At 39.7% G+C, this 12,522-nt stretch overlaps 2 protein-coding genes across 2 annotated transcripts; both read right to left on the bottom strand.

The window, feature by feature from the left end:
- Nucleotides 1-1,724: 1,724 nt before the first annotated feature.
- Nucleotides 1,725-2,856, bottom strand: LOC118780140 (ventricular natriuretic peptide-like). The gene is made up of 3 exons (XM_036532465.1): nt 2,743-2,856; nt 2,094-2,403; nt 1,725-1,753 (listed from the first exon to the last, which is right to left on the bottom strand). Exons 1-3 carry the CDS (start codon nt 2,854-2,856, stop codon nt 1,725-1,727), a joined length of 453 nt encoding a protein of 150 aa, XP_036388358.1.
- Nucleotides 2,857-4,679: 1,823 nt separating this feature from the next.
- On the bottom strand, nt 4,680-5,609 carry nppal (natriuretic peptide A-like). Its single transcript, XM_036532464.1, has 2 exons — nt 5,472-5,609; nt 4,680-4,982 (listed from the first exon to the last, which is right to left on the bottom strand). The coding sequence occupies exons 1-2, from the start codon at nt 5,553-5,555 to the stop codon at nt 4,680-4,682; spliced, it is 387 nt and encodes a 128-aa protein (XP_036388357.1). The 5' UTR covers nt 5,556-5,609.
- Nucleotides 5,610-12,522: the final 6,913 nt, after the last annotated feature.

Raw genomic sequence — 12,522 nt, 5'->3', positions numbered from 1 at the left:
CTTCTTTCTTTCTTGATTGATGCCTTAATGTTGGACAAAATAGTAATTATCTCTGCTTTCCTTGAGCTTTTGTATCTTGCTTCTTCTCGTTGACTCCTTGTTTCTGTCTCAGGACAGACCACAGGGCCTTTTATATGTTTTACACTGACACGGTTAGGTATGCATGGAATTGCAGTCGCATACCGTCACCTGATTATGATAAAGCAAGCTGTCGGAAATGATTCCTTTTAAAGCTTTGTGTTATCATATACAGGACATATCTAGGCCATTGTCGCATCAATTCTTTGTTTAGAAACACCTTAATCTTCGGAACGGGCCTAGACGTTGGTGAGGTAATTCGTTCACCGTTGCGCTTTGTCGGGTTGGATACTGTATTTGGGCATATCACACAGAACGGAAGACAGAGAATGCTGAACGTGGGTTGTCCGATTTGTTTTAAATATGTTTCCCACGTTCATCATGAGTTACTGGAACTATATTGTCAGTATGACCTCGTTTGGGCACCTCAACCTGTATGTGTCCAAAATTAATTCCTATGCATCGCATTGCAACACATACGTAATACATTCTGATATCACGGCATCTAGTCGAATGTATGAATTTAGTTGAACCTGTTGGCATATGTAAAATAATTAGATTAATATAATAATAAATATAGTAACACACACACACTAGAAGTTGTCACTGTTCTCATTATGGTCGTTAGAACACAACACAAATAATAATTAATTTCACATAAATACAAAAAACAGTGGCAGTAACCCATTGATTATTCACATACATATGACAAGCAAAGATAATAACTCTATAGCCGTGTTTTGTGATATGTTGCTTGATGTGTGCATGGTTGTGTGCGTAGAGGTACAGACCATGTAAAATATCTTACACAAAATATTTGTGTATTTTGTATAAAATATAAATATATATTTTTTCTTCAACAAAATGTAAGACCTGAATATGTATGACAAGAGACACGGGGCGAATACCAAATCAATGGGAAATAACTGCATGTGGCAATATCTCTCCCTAATGTAGTCTAGATGTATTTATCAGTAATTCGTGATGTAAATGACTTATTGTTGGGTTTACTCACGTCTCCAATGCTCCCTCAAATGGCTATTCTTTTCGTAGCAGCATGTGTAATAGTGGCACTAATATGCCATAAGTCATTTTTGCACATAATAGTCAGTGTAAGCAGAAAAAAATGACTGAATTAAACACCAAACAGCACAGACTTGGTTAAAAGTAGTTTATTATAAATAATATTTTCGTACATATGATTACAAGTAGAAAACGGTAAGACAGTAAACACGGGTGGAGTTTTTTTTAAATCTGTACATTCTAAGCAATGTTACATTGAGATAAAAATTACTAACCTATTCTGAGATTCTTTGGCAATTCTCTTTGGTAAAATACATTACATTCCCTACCCTGCTGCACGCAGTCCCTATAACCGTTTGTTTTTCCAAGATGATTGGTTTGTGAAATCATGGGAAACGTCTTCAGCTCAAATTTTAACATGGGGGGGGGGGGGGGGGGGGGGGCGTGATCGGTTACACACAGTGGGATTTTAGTGGTGATGGGGGCTCGGTCTGAATCAGTCGTCTGCACATCAATGGCAACAATACACAGGCAAACTTTATTTCATCAATAACTGTTCCAGTATGGAGGCCACCAAAGGACTACCCCGAGGCAGCCGGAGTCAGCGCTGGAAATAACCGAGTTCAGTTCCCAAATATCCTCTTCTTCGTTCCTGTGAGGGAAACGAGTGTTTGTATTGGGGTTATAACGTCATGACAATCTAATATTTATTCAAGGCCAATATCAGTATCAAAGCACAGAACTCTTCCGAAGAATTTTATGGTATTTGGAATTATATATCATACCTCATCACTAAGGTTAATGTTACTTTTATAAAGTTAGGGAAAGGCCAGTGGGCCCGGGTGGCCAGTGGGCCCCAGCCAAACTTTCGGACAGTTAATTTTACGTGATTAAAATTGCCCAAATGTCGTTAAGTAAACATAACGGTGAAAGATACAGTCTGTTTAGATTGAGGTTAACTTCACGTGGAATTAACGTGATCAGATAGTTACCGGTCTTGATACTGTTGCATCCGAGTCCACTCCATGACCCAATTCTTTCGATCCTGTTACCAAAACAGCTGTTGAAAGATTTGGCAGTCCTTGTCAAGCCTGCCAGATCTCGGAACCGTGACCTTGCGGCACTATCTGGGAGAGCTCTGTCTGGTGTGTTCATAAGTACGCTGTCTTCGCCTTGGCGGAGGGCACTGGGCGAAATGTCAACGGCTTCTTCCTCGGCATCCACTTTTGCGTCTTCATATCCTGGGTAAACTTCAGGTTCATCGTTGGAGGTCAGCTTCTCCTCAAGTCTGTGTATTAGGTCCTGTTGAGATATATGAAAGCAAGCATATAGAAATGGTTGGAAAGCAGGATTGTACTCAGAAGGTTCCATGTTTAAATCTCCTGGAGGTCATTGCTGTTGTACCTTTGAGAAGAGTATTAAAAACTACAGTAGATACCCAGCTGCTATATAAATACATATTCAGAGAAAATGCAACATATGTACAGTAAGTCTCCCTGGTTATGGGCGTCTGTCTAGCAAATACATTAACTTAATCTTAACTGTATGTATTACAACTACAACGCAGCACCTTTTGATGGAGTTTATCAATTTTTGTGTTTTTTTTTTAAATTTCAGATATTTTTTCTTGAAGTGTCTTACCTTCAGACTGTCCAACTCTTGGTCATTGTACCTATTGAGCAAGGGATTTGGCGCCACTATGTTCTGCATTAGGACAAGTAGAATATATCCAAAGCAAATGCCAAACTTCGCCATTTCTTGACAATCCTGTCCACGAGGTCGTTCAAGTTTGTGATTGACGCGCTGTCGTGTGTTTAGTGAGTTGGTGAACGCGAACCGGTCTTATATATATTTGTCTCGAACTGCCCGTATCTGTCGTGGCTTGTTATGACAAAAATCAACTTGACATTCTGTCGCCTCTGTATTGATATGAGCGCCGCCCTGTGCTCCGGACGCACTGCCTTTTAAGATAATGTCTAGGCTAGACAGAGTTCTGTCTCGCATAGGGCTTGCCGGCTGAGGGATTGGCAGAGTTTAGCCCAAGTTATATCAGACCCTGTATTTATTACAGAATACTCGAAATGTTGTTGTTGCTGATGACGACGATGATGAGGATGGTTGAGGATTACATTATTATTATTATTATTATTATTATTATTATTATTATTATTATTATCGTTATTATTATTAGGATGTTTATCATACTAATGATGACGATGGTATCAGAAAAAACCGTTATATTTGCTGACGCCCACACACAGTATGGTTATTCCCCCGTTGCAATATGCATAGTGTTATTATTGCTTCCCGTTGCATGTCTTTTGTGTCTGTCGCTGCCTGAGAATGGGCGGCCAGGAGCACTTTCCCGCGCTACGATTGTACGCACCCTCTCACAAAATCACTGCCGAAGATTCCAAGATACGAAAACGTAATGCAGGCGAGCACTTTATTGTCCAATAGAAGCTACACAAATCTATTATTCAGAGTAAGCACCATACTTTGACAAGACGCAGAAACAGTGCCTCTAAGTCTACACAGGTACAACGAATCACCATCTATCATCTACTGCAAAGGGGGGGGGGGGGGGGTAGCCTACTCGAGTCAGGAGCTGTCAGTAGGTGTTGATCTGGATCCAGTGACCCCACTATAACCATTATAAGATGAACAGCAAAACTGGTCCTAGACCTGAAATTAGGGGCAACATCTGCCCACAGATGGGGGGGGGGGATGTGTCACTAATGTCAGTGGATCTTGCTATTGCGTCATATCCTGTTAAATGTCGGTTTTCAAGATAAATATTTGTGAGAGTTCTTATCCATACTTACTTATCCAATGTGTGTGCTACTGAATTTCTAGTGTGCAACAAGAGGCTGAACTGCACGAGTAAAACTCGTCACCATTCACTTATTAAGCAAAATATTTATTTCGCTTCAGTGCCTTACTATTGCATGTTTAAATACAATAAAATAAATAGATAAAACAACACCAGTCTGCAGAACAGTCGAAGGTTCATTTGAAAATAATTATATATATAAGTCTAAACAAATGCCATTAAATAGACAGCAAAACACAAACTTAATCTTCAATAAATAATCTTATCATAAATACTATTGTAAACTTTTAGGCCATAAGTTTCTGGGTTGAAGAGGTACGTCCTGTCCGAAGAGTTCAAGTAAGGGGAGATTCCTGCGCTGTCGTCAACGTTCCGTCATACCTGAGAGAGCCAAAAAAAAAATCACATCATGAGGATATCTGCATTAGCCGAGCCGCAATTTTGAATTCTCTCAATATTATGTCTACACTGTGTACACTGTTTGTAGTTGCTTACTATACGTTGCCGACTCGTATGACATTTGTAACGTTTCATCAGCAGTCAAAAACTACATCATTAATTTAAAGTATAATCGAGAAAAATAAATTCCACGTCATTTATTTATTTTACTTTGTTTCAAAGTTACGAGAATAATTACACTTACACGCTGCCTGATTACATCGCTTGGTATTGATATTAATTGATGGAAATGTTTTTTTTTTTAATCTATTTTATCTTATCATGCCATTTACAGCCAACCTACCACTTAGCACCCTAGTCCACTAAACGACCCAATCCGCTCGAGCCGGACCCCAAAGCAGCTTCGTAGACCTCCTTTCTTGAATCTGGTCCAGGAGCGCTTGGAGGATGACAGAATGTCATTGAGAAGACGCAGGAGCGCGTTTTCCTTCACCGAAAGTGCAGAATCGCTCGCGTTAGGGTCCCAAGAATGCAGCGCTCCCGCGTTGAATGCTGCACTCTCCGCGTTCAGATCTTTCCCCTCTGCTTCGGTCTCCTCCGACTCAACGTAGGGTACACTGTTCTCTTCTCCCAACAGCTCTTTCAGGCTCTGACAGAGTAAAGACAAACAGAGATTAATTGATATTTCCTCATTACTGATTTATGATGCAAGGTGCATCTGAAGAGCCGCCAAATGGCAACAGACGGTTGGCACTTAACACCAATTTATAACATACAACAAATGCTTAACATACGTTTAATATAATCTAACTGCACATTCTTAAATTATCACGATCTTTTCTTCCATCTTATTTTACAATAGTATTTCAATATGTCAGTTGTTCAGAAACACATTTTAAGTAATTGATGTATTTTTACAATATAACAATCCTACGATGTAACTTTGAGCCCTCCATAATTACGCATAATTACGCTAATTGGTTGTGTACATCATTATCTGCAACGGGAAGTTGGCATCCTATGTTAAATATAAGTCTACGTTTCCTGTTAATAGAATCTAAGCGCTAAGACATGTGCAATAATTGAACTAACGCATTGAGCATTATAACAGATTAATAACATGCTAATATACACTTACCTGCAAGCTGGACACTGGTTTACCCCCAGCAAGATTTAAAAGAAGCAGCGAGGAGACACAATAGATGGTGATGTTTGATATCATTTTGAAACGTTCAGTTCAGTCGAAGGGACTTGAATGCTGCGCGTTTCGATTGATTTCTCGTCCGCTCTCCTTTTGCAGGGTATCGCCAGCAGGTGCGCTTTTATATCTGTGGCGGATTTCGTCACGGCAACCTGAGAAAATATCAACCATGACTAATCTCAGGAAGAGAGGACCGGTCCCTGGGATTCGAGTTAATTAGATTGGGAAATCCACCACAACTGAAAAAAAAATCTTAAACATTACGACGTTAAGGGGGATTCGAGATTCTAATTGCCCAATTATTGTCACAGTCGTGTCAGAGGACTACTTCATGCTAAATGTTTAAGAGATGAGTGAAAATCAGACAAGAGAACAATTATATCAATATTAGTTTCATCTTCTACTGCCCACATGTTCCCGGTTTACCTATTTGAACCCGTCTCGGAGGTTTATTTTGGTTATGGTTTTTACTTTTCATTTGTTGTGTTTTACGTCACCTTTCACTGTCACGGCTATTTTAAGCAATAGTTTAGGCAATCGTTAACTACATGCCCCGAGGATGAAGCGAGATTCGTCTCGGTTATGTGGAACTTTGCACTGGAGAGGGTGAAACGGCGCCCTGCATCAGCTTTCAAAACAGACCGAACTGTTTTCATTTTAGTTGCACACAGGCCTGAACTCTAACGTTGTGACATATTCTTCATTGTGACACGTGAGGGTATATAGATATACGGGCTGTCAAATGATAATCGATAAAATATTGACCAAAGACTGTCTGAATGATTTATTGGTAATATATCTTTTTATGTTTATGTAGTAAATAAGAATCTAAATAACATTTTTATTCCTTTAATTGACAAAAATTACACGATCTAGTTCCTGTGAAAGTTGATATTTATTAATAAGCCTGGCTTAGTTACCAAGGATGTTTTCCACCTCTTCGGGCGCAATGTTTCTCTAATGACAGCCCAATGCAAAGTACACACCTCATGCAGTACATCTCAGACTTTTTCTATCAATATTTTACAGTGTGAGCACATTTTTCCTTGTACCCATTGTAAATGACAAAGAATTCCAGAGAGAAATAATCTTCCATAAAATGTGAATTGCAAGTGGAGTGAAGTTTTCTGAAGAAAAGGTTATTCAAGTTCTGATGAGAATGTTGGCATTGCTATTATTATATATAAAAAAGCTTTGTAATCCTGTGCTCATAAAATAAGTATTCATAGCAGTAATACACTGTGGTGAAGCTATCAACACTTGCCACAATGATAGGCAATATATTTGCATATAATAGTCATGTACTGTAGATCAGGCTGTCAGCAAGGTAGATGAGAGAATATCTCATATCTGGCTAGATGTCAGATGTTGTAATTTTTAGCTAGCATGAAAAAATTTACTCTTGAGAACTGAGCTCAACATAACCTGCCATACTATGCTCTATTGGAAGTGATATAGAGAGAACAAAAGTCTTATTATGTAGGAACACATAACAAAATGACTAAGATAATAGCCAGTGCAAACCACATTTTGTTCACACAGCTTGAAATCTTTGCCAGTAATGCAGTGTTGAAAATTGTAAATTGTGTAAGTGTGGGAGACCCAGGAATGTGAAACCTTTGAATTTCAGCCACACCACTCATATTGAAATACAGTGAAGGCAAGAAAAAATACAGCTCGCCCATTAATGTTGTACATCAATACCCTTTGGACATAACTTAATATATCTAGACAGCTAGTTCCAGTCTTTGTTTTTGGCATCTTGGAAAGGCAACTAATAACCAAATGAATGAATGTAAATGTAAATGTTAAGCACCAGTAATAATAACAGCAACTGTCTTAATATTAGCAGTTACTGTAAGCAGATACACTATATTTGTGATTTTCTTGAACAGTATATTTGCACTGTGCTAGACAGTTATTCCAGTTTGACCCTACTACTGGTGGGTGGATGAATTATGCAGGCAGTGAATTTGCACTGGGAAGGCTGACAGGCTGTGGCAGAGCCCAGGGGTGGAAGAAGTTAGGAGGAACAAAACTGCCGTTACAGATGAAATGAAGACAACAGGCGTTTATACCAGGCAGAAGCACTAAAGGCTAACTGTACTTTACAGTTATACACCAATTACTGCGGTTGTGTTTGAGATGCGCAAATCATTTTCCCCTGAACTTTACGCTATTGTCATTTAGCAGACATTCTTGTCCAGCGGGACTTATAATTGTAATCATTTATACAGCTGGATATTTACTGAGGCAATTCTGGGTTAAGTATCGTTCCCAAAGGTACAGCAGCAGTGCCCCAGTGGGGAATTGAACCCACAATATTTTAGGTTATAAACCCTGCTCCATTATGCCGTAGTGCTGCCACTTACACAAAGACAATGAAAGGTGATTTTGGCTTTGATGACCCCATGTTCCTGTCTGTATGTGTGGTAAAAATGTCAAATTGTAAAATAACTTTCATGTGGATGCAAATTCAGTTTTCTACAGTCAAATCATTGACATTACAAGACCTTTTTTAAACGTCTTTTCTCCTAGTCCTTATATACACCAGGTCACTATGACAACTACCAACTGCTAAAATAGAATAGTTCCTATCGCAGTCTGGATACAAACTTTTTTGTCAGAGAAGTTTATGAAAATGTTAGAACTGGATCTGAATAACAGATTTATATCACACACGCAGCTAATACAGTATAGTTTATCATTTTAGACAGAGGGAATGTTGTGGGTCACACTGAATTATGCATACAAGTCTTGTTTAAGCGTCCCACAACCTGCTTCCATTATCTTTTTTTTCATCTTGCAACCCATCCTGCAACATGAAAAGCTGGTCTAACCTCTTTTCCATCAGGCTCATATTAAGTCATGAAATGAGATTCCACCTGTCTGCCCAAAGCAGACTGTTCTGCACTCTTCTCGCTGATACAAATGAAATGAATAATTCTGACTGGCAATAATGACTGACACCTTATATTATTGTGTTTTCCTCCTCTCTCTTTCTGCAGTGCAGGCAATGAAGGAATCCGAATTACTGACATTGGAAATATAATGGTATTTCCCCCTCATAATATCCACCTGGTCAAATGTATAAATACATGAAATCAGTATCAGGTGGAAACCTACTGGGAGTGCTTTACCCCAGAAAAGTGTCATCATCCCCTTTTGCCTTGTCTTATTTATAGAAACGTTTCAACCTTCAGGATTGCCAGGAAAACATTAACGCCGCTGAGCACTGTGACTACAAATGTATGATTAACACCGGAATGGACGCTTCAGGGGACGACCACATATGTCCAGCAGGAAATGTTTTAGGTCATGGGGAAATGCGTGGATATGCCACAAACATGCCACATTCCACTTAAATGGTTCTATAATTAGAGAATTCATTTGAAATTCGTCCGGAATTGCATACTTGCTGCATGCTTTCAACATACTGTACCTAGATTTATTACTATTTAGGTCAATGGAGTGTAATTGCTGTGAAAGGGGAGCGGACAACAAGCCAACCTACTGTGCACCGCGCCACAACCATATAGTTCATTACCGCAGACTAAATTATGTGATATAATTACATAACCCTTAACTGATAGCCCATGGTTTCTTAATACTTATTCTAACTATGCAGCATTATCTGGAATCTGTGACATGTTCTTGGCGTTTATTTATTCCTTGAAAACCAAGTCTAAAATGTGATTTTCTGAGCATAAAACTATAAACAATAGATGTGTTGATGTCGTTCAGTTTGTGAACTGTGGGTGTATACAATATACAAACATACAAAAAGAGATTTTAAAATGGTTAAAAATATTAAGAACCTGTTGTATCTGTTTTTTTCCTTCATATTTGGTCACTGTTCTCCATCGTGTTTGGTTAGATTGTTGTCTCACAATGACACATGCATTCTGAGCTAGCCCACAGCTTCCCCCTGCACAAGCATTTACATAAACCTGCCTCTGAATATGTTAGCACAACACTCAACTCTGACATTGATGAAAATGCCTGTACTTACAGTAATGAGGGCCACCCACACCATTTTATGTGAAACGATTGCATCCAATTATAAGCAGTTTTCACTCAAATTTATGGCCAGTTGTCCTCTCATTGAATGAAGCAGCGTGTATAGTGACTTTCTGCGTATCCATGGATACAGACCTGCATCTTCACAGAAGGCCCATGCATGTGTTTTTTAACCCAGCCATCACTTTCGATGCCCTCGGGCTGATCACATAGCCACAATGGACTGCTCCTCGCCTGTCTGTGCCAAGTAAGGCAAATAAGGTTAGTTATTAAGTTGTAAAACGATCAGATGTGAGCACATATCCACATTACCTCCTTGACCATGATTGAACCTCCTGCCTCAACCCTCGATATTACATTTTCGGACTTCCTTGATCAAGTAAGGAGTTATGAGTTCACAAATAAGCCCCCCGGCTAGCGAGCAGAAAATGAAAAGTGGGGAATTGGCCAAGGTGGCAGGCCCTGGCGATGAACTCAATTCCATGCCAGCGCATCCTGAAAAGCAGCGAAGGCAAATCTACCGGCTTTGCTGATTGGATTTTGCCTCGGAAACACAGACAACGGACAGTGCCACAGTGCCGCTTATTCTGTTAGTTTATTTCTGCCGGAGGTGAAAGGAGGCCGAGGAGAAAGTGAGACGGGAGAACCCCCCCAGGTGCTGCAGAACCCCCCCCAGGAGAATGCTGTATTCGTACCACTGCGTATTCCCTGTCACTGTGTCCCCACATTTTCGCCCTGTGTGTCCAATGCCCATATTTCATTTTAACACCGGTGCACTCTGCCAGAGCACAGTTCACTGAACACACTGGCATCTGGATGATTAAGCGCTGTTGTGCTAATTGAGGTGTTAATGGGGGGAGACCATTGCGGCGTGGGTCACGCATTTTTTATGTCAGTGACAGTTTGGTCTTTAACGTGTGACACCACCAGATCCAGAGAACAAGGTGTCATTTCAACTGAAAACATAAAAGTATGGCTACTCGGTAAAAAACTGATAGCTGATTGTTTAGATAAATTGTAGGCAAGTGAAAATAAAATACCAATGTGATCTCAAAGAGACGAAAGCAAAGCTGTGTAAGATAGTTATGGATTGTTAAAAATTTTTATGGACATTTTAAATGCCATTTGCAGTAGGGTTAGGAAACCAAATATCCTTTGTGTCGCTTTCTGAGAATAATATGCCAAAATGGTACTTCTATGCACATATGACATATGGTGATGGTTTATATTATCATCTCACATAGTATTTCGTCATTAGTCTTTGAATTCTGGTTTTGTTATTACAGTCGATTAACTCCTATTTGTCTGCCAATGGCCACCTCGGTCATCTACTCTCTCATATACATTTTCAGTGCTGTTTCAGTTAGAGAATTCTGTTGGATGTTTTTAGATGTCTTTATGTTTGTTTGCACAGTTTTGAAGTGTACATAAGTCCTATGTACTGTAAGTCTCCCTCAATAAATGGACTGCAAATGGACTGCATTTATATAGCGCTTTTCTACTAATTTTGAGTACTCAAAGCGCTTTTACAGTTATATGCCTCACATCTACCTACCAGTGGCAGAGGCTGCTATACAGGTTTACCAACTGGCCACTGGGAGCTGTTGGGGGTTCAGTGTCTTGCTCAAGGACACTTCGACACTCTGCCAGGATGAACCAGATTCAAACCAGGGACCTTCCAATCCCCAGTCGACTGCTCTATCTCCTGAGCCACTGTCGTCCCCGACAATAAGGATGTCTGGTAAATAAGAAGAAGAAGAAGAAGAATTCAGGAATTAGACAAATAGACGGACTGAAAATTCCTTTTGTTTGTTCATGATTATGAAATAAAAGCCACTGTATTTTGAGTCTTTAGCTGGTATTGAAACTAGCTAGTGGTGAAGTGTTGGCACAATGCTTTCTGCTTCTCATTTTATACAGTGTGTTACATTTACATTTACATTTACGTTTATTCATTTGGCAGATGCTTTTATCCAAAGCGACTTACAAGTGAGTTACAACACAACACAAGCGAAAAACCATACAGAATTCCCATGTTAAATCCTCACATAATTAAACTGTGGCTTTTATTATTAAAAATGCTGTCCATTTTTTGCATCACAAATGGATATGTCTCTAAAATAATGTAATCGTTCCTCATTATAACTTATAATATACTCTCCAAAGGATAAAATCTGTCAACATGATCTATACCTGATCTATACCTGTCAACAAAACAGTATCGTCATCATGACCTGTCAGATAGGTGTAACGCATTGCTACAAAGTCCAAAAGCTAAAGTCATCTCGTGCAAAGCAGAGGAAAAAAGGACTTCACTCTTGGAGGGTTTCGGAGTAGCGCTCGTTTTAGCTGATAGCCCCCGCTTGCCAAGAGTCTGGTTAAATGTCAATTACTCCCTCCCTGCTTCCATGCTGTGCGCTAAATTTGATGTGTGGAAGTTAATCACTCATCCTTTGCCATTTGTCTCAGTCCCGCTGGGGTGATGTGCTTCAGGGTCTCAGGGTTAGGCTTCGGCCTCTCTGACGGAAAAAGATTTCCCGTGGCTGCATCAGAAACCAAACAATGACTCTTTTCTTTTCGGGGACAGCTAGATGTCGTAGCGGTAATCTTCCCCAGGCGTTTCCCAACTGACATATAAATTGCTGGTCAGGTATGGACCTCAGTTGGTATCCTCAGAGCAAAAACATGTTCTGCAGCACACAAAGATCAAAGAACAAGAAATGTGATATGCCTCTGCATCCTGAAATAACTAAATCATGGAAAAAAACCTTTCACATCTAAATTTACCATCTAACAACTACTAACAACTATCTAAAATTTTTACCATGTTTTCTTTAGCTAGCTGTGGGTAGTTGCAGCCTTCTTGATCATTCTGAAATATCCACAGCTGGCACAAGTTTCCCCCCTCGCTTCAGACTACTATATTTTGTGTGAGAGAGCAATGCTATATGTCTGCAAGCCTAGTGCA

Source organism: Megalops cyprinoides, chromosome 7, assembly GCF_013368585.1.
Source record: "Megalops cyprinoides isolate fMegCyp1 chromosome 7, fMegCyp1.pri, whole genome shotgun sequence".
In the NCBI taxonomy this organism is placed as follows: domain Eukaryota; kingdom Metazoa; phylum Chordata; class Actinopteri; order Elopiformes; family Megalopidae; genus Megalops; species Megalops cyprinoides.
This window is presented reverse-complemented; position numbering and strand designations above follow the sequence as displayed.

Excerpts from the sequence above, each read along its gene's own strand:
- LOC118780140 (XM_036532465.1), bottom strand. The coding sequence starts at position 2,856 with ATGGCGAAGTTTGGCATTTGCTTTGGATATATTCTACTTGTCCTAATG. Across the intron at positions 2,404-2,742 it reads AAGAGTTGGACAGTCTGAAG|GACCTAATACACAGACTTGA; the intron begins GTAAGACACTTC and ends ATATCTCAACAG. Across the intron at positions 1,754-2,093 it reads ATGCAACAGTATCAAGACCG|GAACGAAGAAGAGGATATTT; the intron begins GTAACTATCTGA and ends TTTCCCTCACAG.
- nppal (XM_036532464.1), bottom strand. The coding sequence starts at position 5,555 with ATGATATCAAACATCACCATCTATTGTGTCTCCTCGCTGCTTCTTTTA. Across the intron at positions 4,983-5,471 it reads AACCAGTGTCCAGCTTGCAG|AGCCTGAAAGAGCTGTTGGG; the intron begins GTAAGTGTATAT and ends TTACTCTGTCAG.